Source organism: Panthera leo, chromosome A3 (genome assembly GCF_018350215.1).
Source record: "Panthera leo isolate Ple1 chromosome A3, P.leo_Ple1_pat1.1, whole genome shotgun sequence".
In the NCBI taxonomy this organism is placed as follows: Eukaryota; Metazoa; Chordata; class Mammalia; order Carnivora; family Felidae; genus Panthera; species Panthera leo.
In genome coordinates, this window is record NC_056681.1 from 45,119,590 (window position 1) to 45,135,966 (window position 16,377).

The following is a 16,377-nucleotide window of genomic DNA, read 5'->3' on the forward strand; positions in this document are numbered from 1 at the left end:
TGTTGTGTTTCTACTTTATTAAATCATCACAGTAAATCAGAATTAAAGACAAAAAGAGGGTAAACTGGAGAGTCGAGTGGTGGTCATCAGTGGAGTTGTGTGCTTTTCTGGGTGTAGCACACATGTGTCTGCAAAGGTGGGTTGTACGTAGGGGTCTATACCACCTAGGCATAAACCCAGATGTGGGGCATTGGGCAAATTAAATATGAGATAGCAAAATTAAAATCAAATGACATATTATAACTTAATTTACTATATTTATCAATTTTTTTCTTATTTACATGTACTAAATGTTGTAGACCTGAAACCATAAGAAAACATTCACTTCATGTGTATGTCATACATAGATACTGAGCACAACTAGAACGATGGTTGTTTCATGGTGAACTTCCCTCCTGATGTGGACATTCTCCTTCAGTAGATCTAGACATAACGCACTTACATGTAAGACATCACAGTATGTTTTAAAAGATCCCTCAAACCCCCAGATGACACAAATGTAACAGGAAGTGAAGCGCAGGTGGCCACACCGGGAGGAAGGTCAGGAAGACGTGATTTGCATTGTCTACGGATCCGCATGATCTCTTGTTTGTAAGGCTGAGGGTCTGATCAGTCAGCCCCTCTTATGAAGTCAAGGCTTAAGTCCCGTCCCTCCCTGTGGCTCTTAGCAGCTGCAGGCTTCACTGCATGGAGACCCTGTGACAGTCACCCAAGCTAGACTTCCTCACTATGGTCTACTTAAGATTTAACTATTTTTAAAAAGTCATCATTTTGTTTTTTTAAAGTACAAAAACCTTAGTGAGACTGTGGAACATCAACTTTGCTTTGGACAGAAATCAGTGTGCAGAGAAGTGAGGGGACTGGCCTGGCCCTGCCTGGAAGCCAGCAAATCTTATCCATTTTGGGCTGATTAGGGCCACTTTCACATACAGATGGCTGACCTGCTAATGTGAAGAGTCAGCGTTGTGACTCAGGTGGGTCCCCGCTGGATGAGTGACCCCCCACAATTTTGCTGAAAGGCATTTATTACAAAAGCACAATATTTGCTTTTCTAAGTGAAAAAAAAAAAGGAACTTGATCATTCCAATTTTCCACCCCAAATAACAAAAGCAATTCAAGTCCACGTGATTGTAAGCAAACGTGGTTGCTAGATTCCCTGGTCCCCTCTTCCAGACCAAGGCTGCTGCTGACAACAGTGGGTTCAGATGAAGCTCCAGTCCCCAAGTGGCTGGTTGGAGTCTGGGGTCACGGGGATGTTAAAATCAGTAGGGCTTACAAGAAGTCTAGTTATTTGCTGCCTACAACTGAATTTCCCAATTTGCAGGTTAGGAGGACTGATTCCGGGAGGTAAGATGGAATCCTGGAGCAGAAGTCCACAGGAGTTCAATGTGACTTCCAAGTCCTGACACTTCAACTAAATCTGAGAATTCTGCCACAGGGGTTTCTAGAGCCTGGAAATGACATGTTCTCCCAGAAACTACTTGCCATCAGAGCCTAACTGGGACTCTGGAGCCCAGGAACATGTGATGCCCTTCCCTGCAGGAAGTAGGTCTGGGCACTCGGTAAATATGCAACAAAGCAGACTCAACAAATCTTGAGTCTGAGCCACTGGGGACATCCCAGAAAGCCCAAATTATTATACAGGTGGGGGGTGGTGGGGCAGGAGTGGGAAAGATAAGAATCGTGGCATTTGCCCACACAACAGAAAATGGCAGGACTTCCAGTCACCCTTAACAGTGCCATTAAGCCCCCAGTGAGTGAACCAACTGGACGGGTTTACAGAACAGCCCAAAGTGACTGAGGCTTACTTCTGTTTCTCTCAGGTTCGGGTGATATCCAAGCTGCTTCTGTCTGTGGGCTTGGACCTCATGCTCTACGTGAGGCTTTCTACAAAGCTGAAAAACAAATTCTCTCTAGAATTAGAAGGTCTATCCTCTGAGTAGGAACTTCTCAATCTTTCCCCATTGTCCCAGAAGCAAGTCTGGTTCCTGGGACCTGCTTGTTTCTCCTGCAACGGTCGGGTACTAGCCAAACCAAGCCGATGGCTGACGGACAGAACTGACTGGTCAGTGAAAACAGCCACTCTGATGGAGTGAGGGGGCTCAGAGGACTCCCCAGGAAGGTGACCACAGCCACTGAGGGTAACAAAGTGGGCACAAGAGCAGAGAAGTAGAGAGTCAAGGGAGGTGGGGAAGCACCCTCGCATGGCTGATCCTTCTCTGGGCCTCAGTGGCTGCTGCCCCCAGTTCTGAGTCCCAGGCTTACTCTGGAGCAGGCTGCAGGCCTAGGCGAGAGGCAGAGGGCTGAAGAGGTCTTCTGAACTGACTGATTTTTCTGTCACTGACACCCTCAAACCCCCAGCAAGGATGCTGGGAGAGTGCAGATAGAAGGTTAGGTTTTTCTTTTTTCTTTTTTTTTCTTAAACAGGCTCAACATGCCTTCCTTGGAGCCAAATGTGTAGAAAGCACCCATTGTGCCATGGCTCTGTCTCAGCAGCGGGCAGGAGAGCACAACTGCAGGGCGAAGCTTCTGGAGGCAGAGGGACATCGTAGGGGGGTGCCCGTCTCAGTCGAGTGCCCGCACGGGTGCATTCCCTGTGCGTCAACTTAGTGCTATCCTGAGCTGGGCCCTCGAAGCTTCCTGACCTTAAGGAGCTTTCACAGGGATAGGACCCTGTTTCTAGAGTCATCTGAGGACCTCCAGGAGGATGCTTGGGAAAACCTCTCCCCAGTTAGTGGGCATTAAGCACCAGGTGGAAAACACTCAGCGACTCATATAAAATTTCTCCTGGGCAAAAGACCCTAGGGAAAGCCAATTTCCATGATGATGAAATTTTTGAGTAAACCATAAATCCTAACATCAGCACTAGTGAAATCAATGTGGAAAAAATTCCTGTTTGACAGCTATTTTGCTGGCCCTTCTGTGAATCATGCTTGGGTTTATAAATGAGAGGAAACAACTCGGAGTACAGAAACCAGCTACCCCCCACCCCTTCCCCGAACGCCCAGCATCTTCTCCTGCTGTCCCTGCCCTGGCGCAGCCACACCGATGCCCACGAGCATGGGTTTGTCTCTGGTTGTTGGTGACTTTCCCTTTTTCTTGTTTGAAGCCCAAGTTTCGTGAGGTCCTAGAGCAAGATGACACAGCCGAGTGAGAAAGTCCAACCCTCAACATCTTGGGGGGTTCACCTTCAACTTCGGAAGTCCGTCAATGGGAAGATGTGTGGAGGGCATTAGCAGAGCAGTGATGTTTCCTGGAGTCTCTGGGTTTGGGGTTCTGGGGTCGGGAAAGAGGGAAGTCTCATTCATCTCCTCCTTGCCAAAAGGCGCCGCGAGGTAGGCACTAGGGCTGGTGGCCAGGGCCCTGCAAAGAAAGCAGAGAGAGGCTAAGTCACAGTGCCCTTGTGGGCACAGATTCATGAAAAGACTTGTGGCACTCAGAACACATGGAACCACGTTCCCAGAAAGGGGTTCTGATGACCTCCCCATGTCACCAGTGCAGAGATGTTTGCTGAACGAATCAACACGTGAATGCCTTTCCTCCGGGTCTTTGCTGTGGACTTCCCTGCAGCATAAAACGAGCTATGAATCTTTTCAGATTTTACTTGGCCTCACTGTCCAATCCACATGTAAAGAGTGAAGAGAAAAGGCATCTGACTGCAGTAAAACAAAGAGGAGCCAATGAAACAGTAGCATGGCCCAGAGTCAATGAAGAAGCAAGTAAAACTTGATGGACAGCTTTGGGGATCCCTGCCCTAGTTATTATTTATGTGTATTTACATATTGATACTTCACCCGATGAGTTACAACTCGATTATTCCCCAAAGGGTCTGGGGGAGAGGTTAGGACTAGGTTGCTTGTGTGAATGAGTCCAGACAAGCATAGTGCTGTTTAGCACTGGAGGGAAAAGGAGTAAACTCAAAGCCTGTGAATCTGCACCTCTCTTCCCCTCTCCCGGGTGGTTGCGAGCGTGCTCAGAGGAATCCAGGAATGCCTGCTGCAATACCCAGCCACTGTTGCTGCCAAGGCCTGCCCTCCCCTGGGGCAGTTCTTCGAGGGAGAGGATCTTTCATCACCCCTCTTGCCCACTGTAAGCTATTTTTAAGCCCTGTTCTATTATACCCCAAGCTTCCAGGCTTCGAACAAACCTCAGAAGCAGGCTTTCTATCCTCCTCCCGGCATGCTCCACTTCCAGGGGTTTGGTCTTTGAATTTTTTATTATTATTGGCATGGGAGATTAATTTATTTAAGTTGTCTTATTCACAGACAACATCTTTTCTCATTTTCTGACCTTACCTATTGCTTCTAGGAAAAGCCTCTGAAATCAGTGCTCAACAAACATGCATGGACCTGAGAAGATAGCTTTCTCCGGTGTGTTCCCAATGCCAGCACTGGGGGCTTTACCATCCCTCCTCCCTGCTGGTCGCTGTAAGGCTGGGCAGAGACAGGAAATGTCCTGCAGCTCTCTCATGCTAGTCTCATCTTTAAAAACAGGCTACTTTTGACAAAGGCAGCCCAGCTATATTGCCCTCCATGACAGAGATGGCATTGGTAAAAGGTCTCTCCCTGTCCCCTTGGAGCTGGATATGGGGGTGAACAAACCCGATTCAATCCTAGATAACATTCTGTTTTGAAATACCTTCACTTCAAATTGTCTAAGATTTCACATTAGTCACTAGGAAACACTCTACCCAGTATTCTAATCAGATCAATTGGGAGAGAGAAAGAAAAACATAAAAAGCAAGTGAATGAAAGAGATAAAATGATGCTTGAAGATATGCTATTAAGTGAAAGAGCAGTTCTGGATTAGAAAGGAAACACTGAACCCCTCTAGCTGAGGGGCAAGGAGGGAGAGGGGGGTGCATGCTGCATTCCAGAGGCTGGGCAGGATGGCAGGCAGACAGAGGGACGCCAGGCAGGTGGGCTCTGAGGAGCCACATGAAGCTCTGGGGCAAAGCGGCCCCCGTGCATTTGAAAGCAGTGGCCCCAACTGCTGGGGGTGCAGGGAAGCACCCCCCCCCCACAGCTGCAACCTGCATGGCAGTGCCCCCTGCATTCCTCCAGTCCCCGACTTCCTCCTGGCACACCCCCAGCCTGTGATGGCTCCTGCAGTGCCCACTGCACCCCGTAACCGACGGGGAGGCGGCAGCTGGGGAATGAGCTGGCAGACCACAAAGGGGGGTGGTTCCACTCGCAAGCTGCCGGCAGCCGCTCCACTCAGTTGGCCTCTTCCTCCTGCTGGAAGCTGGGGGTCTGTTCAAAGGACACTTGAGCCCCATGTCACCGTTCTGTGGCAGGAGCAGGAGGATCCCCAGGGATATGGGGTCCCAGAAATAAAGACTTCTGCAGGACAGGACTGTACAGCTCCACTCTGCCCCACCCAGTAAGAGCACCCAGGTGTGTGGGGCTTGTCGCCTCTGGGGGCTCAAGGAACTAGGCCCCGTTTGGAACAGTTCTGGGACTGGGCCAAAGCTGTGGCAGAGGGAGAAAGAAAGGGTAGCTGGGTCGGAGGGTCTGGCCTGCAGGTGGAGGAGGATGATGTTTTGGATAAATCCAGAAGTCTCCAGGCTAACATTCCACCTGCATTTTTCCCAAGATGGTGACGGGCATCTGTGCCATGCGTTCCACTGTGGCAATATGGTTAATAAATGACAGCTCGCTGGTGTCCTCCAGTATTATTACTGTTAGCATCGTCACCATCTGGTGTCCCTTCCACCTGTGAGCCCATGAATCGGTGCAGCCTGGGCCACCCCCAGCCGGCACTGCCACAGGTGGCACGGGGCAGGGCCTGGAGCCCAGAGCCAGGGCAGAAAGGAGAGGCCTACAGAGGTCACACCTGCTGCAGCCAGCCTGCCCTCTGGGTCCTAAACTGCAGCCCATCCCCGGGTTCCTCACCCTCTGTGCTCCCCCAGCTTTTGTCTGCTCTTCCTCCCCCAGCTGTTCCATTCAGCAGTCCCCCCTCCCCCCATCCGGATGACCTGCCCTCCCCGCACCGAGGCCTTGGAGGCACCCGTTAAGGCGAGCGGTCAAAGGCCGGCCCAGCACGTGCCACATCTTATCGGCCCATCTCAAGATCCTGCTCCTCCTGGCTTGGGCAACAAAAAAGGGGGCGGCCCCGGGTCCACTGGCTCCCTGTGGCCCTTCACACAAAAGGGCGGGCGACAAAGACATGTTCCAGGATGGCAGGTGTTGGTGTCGGATTCCGCCCAGAGTGCACGGGCAGAAGAAAGGCGAGTCTGGGTTTCCCCGGGCAGCACAGACATGCAGGGGCACGAGTGTGGGCAGGGCCCCTCGGGAGGGGAGATGGGGACAGCAGGAACTAGAGGGGCATTTCAGTGCGGTGTTAGCCACAGAAGGAGGCTGGTTGGTGAATTTACACCCCCTTCCCCAAAAGCAGGGCCGTTGGGCAAATCCAAAGCGTCAGTCTTACCTTGCTCAAACGTGGCAATGAGACCTTTACGTATTTTAATCTGAAGGGAAAGAACATAAAATCAAATGAACACAAGCCCAGCACACCCGTAGCCCAACTTGATAATGAACGCAGTGCTAATAAGACATTTATTCCTGTGCTGCCTGAGTGTTGTCACCGCCTTGGAGATCATTACCAACTGGAAATTCACTAAAAATTCTGCTTGGCAGGACAGAGTTCTAGCTGCGGTCACATTTATAAATGTGAAATGAAAGAGACAGCGGTGCTCCTAGCATGTGTTGTGTAGACGCTGTTGGGAGCTCTACAGACGCAGAGCAACACTGACCACCGTGTTTCTTTTCCTGTTGCCCTGTATCTGCTGACAGATTTGGTCTAACATATAGTCAAAGGTATTAATTTTCAAGATGAGCATTTGGAATTCAATGGATGACCTGAAAAAAGAATTGGCAGCCTCTAAGCATATGCAAGTTTACATGCCTCTTAGTTTCATGTCACTGGTTTCTGAGTGTACACAGTGTGTGAACTCAGTCCTAGTGTCACCTGCGATACGATGGTACCCAGGGAGGAAGCATGCAGCATGCTGTGCGGAGGGCAGCAGGGAAGGGGACCCCACAGAGTTGAAATGGGACTGTAAGCTCACCCTCACTCACGAAGCTGGAGGATCTCAGCAGTCATGCTGACCCCGAGAGACGATCTGAGAATCACCGTACTTTGTGACAGGTTTTCTCAATCCCCGCCCCCCTGCCTCGCCCCCATCCCTCCCACAGACATCCAATTTCCTCTGTGGGTTTCCCTCAGCAAATCCTCACCCTCGTTTTGTACCAGGCATAGCTCCTCACCCCAACCCCCACAGCAATCCTGAATTCAGTGTCACTCGGCCACCATTAAATCTGGACAAAGGACATTCATCAGTGACACGGCCCGTTGTCTGCACGGCCACAGTCATAAACTTGGATTGTCTGCTGACCCCCTTGCCAAGGTTGGCACAGTGACCAGGGCCAGTTTCTAAGTCGGTGGTTCAGAAGGCCATCAGAAGAACCAATGACATACTCTTAGGTGGGGCTTTCCAGAAGAAATGTGCACTTTCTATGATCTATTGAAAATATTCCCACCCCGGCAAAATTACTTGGGGTTTTGAATTTCAGGATAAATAACTGATTGTGGATGATAAGTCTTATTTGATTTTCAACCACTGTTACTTGCTCATTCTCTATACATTGACTGTGCTCTAGGGCACAGGAGACTTGTGACTGTGTTGATTGTTGGTAACAGACTAGAATGTTTTCCATGGATCCTCGATAATAGGATTATCTAGATTTCCTGTTTTCTCCCAATGCATTGTGCTGTGGCACCCCACTTCTTCTCATGGAAGATGGCATATGTACAATGTCTCTCAGCGGGTCTGTCTTCCTTGAGTTGGGGAGGCCCAGCTTTTCAGGGTACCATGCTACCTACTCTTTCCAGGGTGAGCAAATGGGGTCTCTTCATGAAGGGGCTCCTTGGTCTCCCTCCCCTGCAGCCCTTCAGCCCTGGTTATGCTGGGCGTACCAAGAAAACAGATGGCGCAGCTAACAATGGAAGACTTGTTTGTAATTGCTGATGAGGACTGGTTTGCTCCTCTCCCCAGTGTGTCCCCAGATGCAGCCTGGTGTGGTGTGCTGGACCAAACAGAATGTCTCAGTGACTGCCAGTCCATGGGTGAGTTAAGGAGATGCAAAGACAGAGACAGTTGGGGGCTGCCTTAATTATTCCACGGGGCTCAAATGTCACTTGCCCTTGACACACAGGCAGTGCTACCAAAGGGTGGGGGCCCACACATGGAACACAGGAGTAGGCTGTCAGCTTCCTGATATATCCCTGGGGGTGAGTGTGAGACACCAACTAGCCTGGGCAGTGCTGGAAGGCACCAGAAGAGAGCACAGTGCTTGGAAGACAGGAGGCATGTGATGCTTAGGGGTGTTGGGCAGACACACAGAGCATAATTATTTCATCTTTTCATCAGTTTGGCACCTGACATGTGCCAGGTTCTGTTCCAGGCTCTTGGTTATAGGCATGAACAGAGCAGATGAAGCTCCTGCCTATGGGAGGCTTTGGTGGAGGACCTATGGCATGCATTCTAATTGGGGGGCAAAAATACCATATTTTTTATATGAAGAAAGCCCAGATACCAGAATGGTAAATAAACAAATATACAGTATTTGTGGAGTGTTTCGGTGGGGGAGGAGACCAATTAGGAAATCCAAATGTCTTGGGAACCTCCATAGTGGGGTCATAGTGAAAAAGACATTGAGCCACATCGGGTGATAGGGTTAATATGTGCATCAGATTCAAAGTTTTCTTATATGTGTTGGGACTCGGGAGTAGCATTTAGACTTCTAAGGGCAGCGGGGTGGGACCCCTCTGGAGAGTGCCCTCCATGCATCAGCCCGACACCAAGGGCTAAACTGTAGCCATTCAGCGGCTCAGACACAGAGCTGGAGCCCAGAGAACCCAGAAGTCACTTTTAGAGAAAGATGTCTTATTTCTTGGGCCTCATGCAGCTTCTTGGATACTCTGGATATCAACAAGGATTTCATAAAACACAGGACACAATAGTCTTGATTGGAGATCTGCTGTGTTCCCCACAGCTCTGCCTAGTGGAGGCTTTTCAAGAACTGGTGGGTCTTTTTGTGGCATGTGTTCTCTGGTGGGACTTGCTGGGATAGCAGAAGAGCAAGGATTTGAACGGAGCTTCTTATCTCTGAGGAAAGGCTGCCATCCGGGACTGCCACCTGGGATAACACTGGGCAGGGTCAGACAAGAAAAGTGGCTGCTTCTCCCTGGGTCCTTGTTACTGAACAGTCAGTGTGGAAAATGATTAACTGGTTCAAGATAATTAGGGAAGGGAATGATTTTGAGAGCTGGCATGGCTGAGGGAGAGAAACAGTGGACCACGGTTCCAGCTTTAGGCGAGCGCTAAATATCCTCCCAGCAGGAAGGCGGACAGAGCCGGAGATCAGAGAGCAGTCTGAGCTATTCAGACCCCTTGGAACGGCTCTGAGGAAGGGAACAGGTGCAGCCATGGATGGGGTAAGCCTACATGCTCAACTCAACACTGGCAACTCAAGACCAGTGGGAATCAGCCAGCCTAATTAACATTTCCAAATGGCCCAAGGATGGCTCTCAGTATTTCCAACCCAGCAGCAGTGGCTGTGCCCTGGCGCTGGCCCTGATACTGGGCTTCCTTTTTTTGGTCGTTGGTCTTGCCCATCGACTCTGGTTCTGAATCAGAAAGCTGGGACAGCTGGACCAAAAGGAAGGCAGGCATCGTGTGGATTGTGTGCCTGCACGAGCATACGCACCTGTGCAGGGGGCTAGGCAAGTGGGTGGAAGGCTCATTCTGGCATTCTTCTTTCCCTTCCACAGCTATAATATACTTATATGGACCTATGGCTGAATTTAACTAAACTATAAATTGAAGATTACTATCTGGGTTTGAACTTTTCTTGTCAGGCCCTCACGGAGACAGCAGTGTCTAGACCCTCTTGCTATTTCACAGAATGTGAATACTAATATCTCAGTTACATCTTAGCCATGGCAGGGCTGTTCATCTTACCAGACTGAATTCATATCTCGAAATAGCAAAACAGCTCAGGAATGTTGATAGCAGGAATATTCCTAATATAGCCAAAAAGCAGAAATAGCCCAAATGTCCACCAACTGATGAACGGACAACCAAACCATGGCCTACCATGACAATGGAATGCATATTTGGCAATAAAAGAAGAGAAATACTGACATAGGCTACAACATGGATGAGCCCGAGACCATGCCGAATGAAAGAAGCCAGTCATCAAAGACCATGTACTGTATGATTCCATTTATACAAAATATCTGGAATGGGCAGATCCATAGAGACAGAAAGTAGACTAGAGGTTGCCATGGGCTAGACGTAGGGTAGGGGGAGTGGGGACTGACAGCTTAATGGGTACATGGGTTTTTCTCTCTGTTTTAGGATGAATTAAAAAGTTCTAACATTAGGTTTGAGGTGATGGTTGTACAACCTTGCGAATGTACTAAAAACATCAAATTATATACATTATTAAAACAATTTTTTTAAGGTTTATTTATTTTTGAGAGAGTAGACAGAGCACAAGCAGGGGAGGGGTAGAGACAGAAGGAGACAGATTCCAAAGCAGGCTCCAGCCTCTGAGCTCTCAGCACAAAACCTGATGCAGGGCTGTAACCCATGGACCATGAGTACATGACCCGAGCTGCAGCTGGACGCTTAACTGACTGAGCCACGAAGTGCCCTGAGACTATTTTTCTAAGAACAAAACAATGCCAAGGAAACTTACCCTCATATCCTAGCTCTTCTGGATCACCACTGTCATTTTACATCTCTTCAAACAATGTTCTGTGTATCAGGGAGTTATCTCCCATGATTCTTCACACCAGCCCACAGGTTCCTGACCACTGGATTCTGGCGTGAGTCTGGTTGGGGGCTTGTCTTAAGCAGGTCTTGACCTGACTGCAAGTCAAAGTTCTGCCCATCTCCTTTTTACCTTCTTCCTCCCACCATGCAGACCCAAAGAGGTGGGTGTCACCATGCTCCCCTCACCTGTATAGTCCCAGTAAGGGGCTGTGTTCTGTGGCACTAGGGATATGGGAGTCACTAGGGGGAGGGGAGAGGTAGGCCCCTCTAGCGGTCCCATGGAGAACGTTCAGGGGGAGCATCTCTTCGATTAGTGCAACATTTATTCATTAGTCAACATGTCTTCTATGCCTGCTGTGTGGCAGGTGGTGGGAATATGTAGGGAATGAAATATTATCTAACTATTATCTAACTATCCCTGCTGCCCCTCCCCTAGAATATCCTCCCCATAGAAGTCAGTGATCTTTTTAATCAAGAATTGTATCGTGTCACCCCACTGCATAACACCCTCCAGGAGCTGCCCTGCTCACTAGTGTAACAGCCAAAGTCTTTCCCTAGGTCTGTGAGGCTGTTTTGATCTTCCTCCTCCTCCTCACCTCCTTGCTTGCTTTGCTCTAACCATGATGGGCCCTTCACTGTTCCTCAAACATACCAGGAAATGCCTGCCTCAGGGCCTTTGCACTTGCTGTTTCCTCTGCCTGGAGTGCTCTTCCCCCAGACTCTAAATGGCTTGCTCCCTTACCTCCTTCAAGCCTCTCCTCAAATGTTTTCTTAGTGAGGACTTCCCCACATCCCATGTTGAAGAGGCTATCACCCCAGTGATGCTTCTCAGTTGCACTCCTGGTCCTCCTTCCCTGCTGCTTTTTTTTTTTTTCTTGGCACCCCTCAGCTTCTGAGAGGCCAGCATCTTTCTCACCCATCTAAAAGATAAACTTCAGGGACGCCTTGGTGGTCAGTCGGTTAAGCGTCTGACTCTTGGTTTCAGTTCAGGTCATGATCTCATGGTTTGTGAGTTGAAGCCCTGTACTGGGCTCTGCGCTGGCGGCCAGCACAGCACCTGCTCTCTCTGTCTCTGCCCCCCACCCCCTCAAAATAAGTAAACATTAAAAAAACTAAAAGATGGGCCTCATGGAGGGTGTGGTTGCTGTTCTGCCCATTTCTGTACCTTCCATACTAGTGCACAGTAAATATTCGTGGAAGGAATGCGTGAAGCCCTGACCCTCAGGGGGCTTATGTGATGATCTTAGAAGTGAGGCCACAGTTCCCATCCACTTGGGCTGTACCAAAGGTCTGTCCCCAGGGCCCAAGCTGGACTGAGCTTTAATATATAAATATGGCCTCTAGCAGAGTCACCAGTTTTGGGGAATTGGAATAAAGAACAGAGGCAGCCTAGCGGCCTGCGGAGTCTCGTTTCTGGCTTCTTCTGTGGTCGTCCCTTCCCTCTGGGACTCTCGCCCTGATGTTCTTGGGTTGGTTCACATCCCCTGGTCAGGAGGGCCTGGACTTGGAAAGCCGCTCTCCCAGGTGTTACAGAGGGCTCTGCTGTAACAGTCAGGCTGTTCCTCTAGCTGCTTCCCTGAGCCCTGGGGACAGAGCTAGGGAACAGGGTTTCCCTAACTACCACGCACAGGCTCTGGGACACGAACCAGCTGCAGGGTCTGCCCAAACATACTTCAGCAGCAATGGCAAGGGAACCTGCACTCCTTGGTTTTGCCTGGGATCAGGGCGGGGGGAGCAGGACCCTGCCACCTGAGTCCTGGAAGACCCACAGCAGCTGTCCTCACCTTCGGGCAATCTCAAGATCAGTCGACCCTGCTTGATAGAAGAGATAGGCTGGGTGACCAAGTAGGCCGAGGACCCCACTACAGGTAAGGGCTCAGCACTGCAGGGGGAGGTGGGAGGGGTCTGGTATGGGGACACAGGCAGGTAGAATGTGTCCTCTATGCATCTGGGATTTCATTGTCTCATATTCCTGAAGTGGTCAAAAAATAGGGTTTTGCCTGTTCTTTCTCTCTGTACACTCTACAGAGATGCTATTAGGTTTTCCTCTGTGCTGAGAAATGAATTTTGGCCAGTGAATGCTGTAAATACATTATGGTGGGGTAGTTTTGTTTGTTTTTTGTTTTTTACAAAGTTGACTGGCATGTTTCCCTTTTTTTTTTAGGGATTCCCCCCCCCCCCAGCCTTTTGAGGGCCTTTGTAGGTTAACTAGAGAAAAGGAACCAGCTTTTCTCTTTATTATGCTATGTAGAGGTTTACCTCCTGGTTATCAGCATATATACTTCTGGAAAAGGAGACAATGTAATATTCTATTTTCTGTCAGCAGACTTAAATGCTAGTAAGAGAGCTTCCATTCAGCCTCTGCTTTGGCTTGGTTGTTGCTAGAAACTTAAGCAAGGTCATGGAGTCTTCAGGAGCCCACCTTAATGGCTGTGGTTTGCACATGCTCCACCCTCTAGAACCAGGAGAACACTACGGTCACAGTTGCAGTTCACATCCCAATGTGAACATGGGGTGTCAGAAGCTCCAGGTTCTTCCGAAACAAATCCTCAATGTTACTTCACATGAGCTTTAATTAAGAGTCATTTCCAAAAATTGCCTCTGAGAAAAATTCTTGGTACCTGCCGGCCATCTCTTGGCAACTGCAAAAGTGTCACGGGAACTGTAATTAACAGTTAGGCAGGGAGGAAGATGCCACTTGCATTTAAAACCCTGTGAAGGCTGCAAAATCAGAACTAAAGTCAAGACAGCTCACAGAAAAACCAGCATCTTCAAGTTCTTCCAAAGGAACAATTTAGATGTGATGGCAATACTTTAGAATGAATACTCTTGGGTCCCTTCTTTTTCTGGGAATCTGTGAACATCCCCTAACCTCAGCACCAGCCTCACGGTCGGGGCGGTGGTTCCCCACGCTGGCTCTGGAAGGAGTCATTTCTTCCTCTGTGTTCTTCCCATGTTGACTGTCCCCTATTTTATTCTTCTTGTCCATGGCCTTCCGGTTGTCATACATCTCAATTTTTAGCCAACGTGGGAAAGTTAAAAATTGACTGGTGGGAGAGGTGCCTGGGTGGCTCAGTAGGTTAATTAAGCATCTGATTTTGGTGCAGGTCATGATCTCACAGGTTGGTGGGTTTGAGCCCTGTGTCGGGCTCTCTGCTGTCAGCACAGAGCCTGCTTCTGATTCTCTGTCTCCCTCTCTCTGTCTGTCCCCCACTGGTGTGCATGTGTGCACTCACACGCCCTCTCTCTCCCCACCCCCTCAAAAATAAACATGAAAAAAATTTTCTTAAATGACTGGTGAGGGACTTAGTAGTGTATCTAATACATGTTAGGTAAGTTTCCATTCTCTTCCAGGCTCACAAGGTAGATGGCACAGCCCACTTCAGGAAAATCTCAACCCAACAGACCCACACCTTTGGCTCACTGTATCTCTTTCTCCCCCCCCCCCCCCCCCCCCCCGTATCTTTTTGATATGTGATTATAGTTCAGAAGCAACTAATCTGGGCTTATTCATAAGTAGCCATTTTTTTAGTGGTTCCTGAATATCTGCTCTTCCCTAACAAGACTGCAAGCTCCAGAAGGGTAGGAAAGACATGGAAAATGAAGCTTCCAGAATCTTTGTGTTCCCTTAAGATGCCTAGCACAGCCCTGGGGGGAGGGGCAGGGTGAATTTGGAGATGGCAACATTTGACAGGTAGCACCATTGTGGTCTACTGGACCAAATGGAACAAATGTTTGTCTCATCTCTTTCTTTCCCCTCCCGGAGCTGACACTGAGGACAACAAAAGCATTTTAAGAGGAAAAAGAGATGAATAAGCATGAAGCAAAATCTGGTGCTAAACAGGGCTATCAAGAATTCTCTTTAAAATCTACAATACCATTTAGGAAAGGATGCCAAATCACATATCAGTTATTCAAACCACATTATCTGGTCTGTGGAGTACCCAGGCCTTGTGGCTTCCCCTGCCTTTTTCACACCAGGTTTTGGTCATATTGCTTATCACTGGTCCACTTTCACTAGGAGACCAGGGAGAGAGGGGACAGCTGAACAATCACAGGAGTCTGCCCTGCGTCTGTCTCAGGCCCAACACACGTCTGTGGCCTCAAGACACCTATGCCACTTCAAGCAACAGCCTGAATTATTCTGTCCACATTTCTATTTTATTCCTGTTGCATATGTTTTAAGAAAGAAATTACATGTGTCATTCTCTAAAGAATTTACTGCCCATTATAGATAGAATATGTGTGCACACACACGCACACACACACATGACTTACATAGGCTAAGAAAAACCAAGATAGAAGTAATGACAAGTTAAATGGCACATTAAAATGAGGATCCGAGCATTACAAAGATGCCTTGACAGTGGTTCTCAGTCCTGCCTGCATAATAAAATGCCCTCAGGAGTTTTTTTTCAAATGTTTATTTATTTTTGAGAGAGACAGAGTGCAAGGGGCCAGGGGCAGAGAGAGAGGGAGACACAGAATCTGAAGCAGGCTCCAGGTTCTGAGCTGTTAGCACTGAGCCTGACATGGGGCTCGAACTCACGAACCTGGAGATCATGACCTGAGCTGAAGATGGAAGCTCAGCTTACTGAGCCACCCAGGTGCTCTGCCCTCAGGAGTTTTTAAAAGAAAATCCTCATGCTCAGGCCACACCCCAGACCAACATATGCACATCTCTAGAGGAGGGATATAGCATAAGGATACACAGGGATTCGCAGGTGAATCACAAGCTGGGGCCAGCATTACTGGGTGTGGGTGATGGCATTATGGGTGGTTTAAGGAAACCCAATCTTCATCATCTTTGCAAGATGAATACATTTTAAGTTTTAAAAAATATGTCATATGAAAGGGGTCAGAATTGAGCTGGTTATGTGTAAAGGAAGATTCGGGCTGGCTCTGGGTGGGACTGCTGGGATAGAAACTCTGTGTGGGGCAATTAGCTCTTTGTAGGCCATGCGGCAGCACCTGGTTGGCTACAGCCAAACGTGCTGAGGTTGCTGAGTGGGGGTGGCCTGAGTTCTTGAATAGACAATGACCTAACAGAACTTGTCTTTAAGGGAAAATTCTGGATGATTTTATTGGAGTTCTGAGCTTTCTTCTAGATCTTTAACTAACATTAATAAAAAGCCAGCAGCCATGGCTTTGATTTATGGGACTATCCCCACGGAGGGCGCCAGGATAACATTTCCACAACTGCGGTCCCTGGCTTGCACTCCCCTTCCAGCAGACAGGTAAATGGGTAGGCAGTAGTATATTCCAGGATGAGAAAGGAAGAATCGGGAGGTGCATGTTCCAAGAGGATGACAAGAGGAAGATGGGCTGGAAGAAGAAGAGGTTTGCATAAGATGGAGTGAGGAAAAACATGGACAGACAGGGTGGGTGAGCATGATAGCCCAGTAAACACCTGCTGAGGGTTCTCTATGTGCCAGGCACTGTGCTCATCTCTTTACACATATTAACTTGCTGAATCCTTATGAATACACTTAAGGAGGTTTCTTATTAGACCCATTTTACAGAATCAGACTAAG

At 48.8% G+C, this 16,377-nt stretch overlaps 1 protein-coding gene across 5 annotated transcripts in view; it reads right to left on the bottom strand.

The window, feature by feature from the left end:
* The window catches only part of RALGAPA2 (Ral GTPase activating protein catalytic subunit alpha 2), a 322,181-nt gene continuing 305,804 nt past the window's right edge, over window positions 1-16,377 (bottom strand). For all 5 annotated transcript variants that reach the window (XM_042931750.1, XM_042931748.1, XM_042931749.1 and 2 more), the window contains 2 exons: window positions 6,430-6,469; window positions 1-3,363 (listed from right to left, as the gene is read on the bottom strand). In XM_042931750.1, the coding sequence (XP_042787684.1) occupies window positions 6,465-6,469 (5 nt within the window). In that variant the 3' untranslated portion in view covers window positions 1-3,363; window positions 6,430-6,464. The remainder of the gene's footprint in view (window positions 3,364-6,429; window positions 6,470-16,377) is intronic.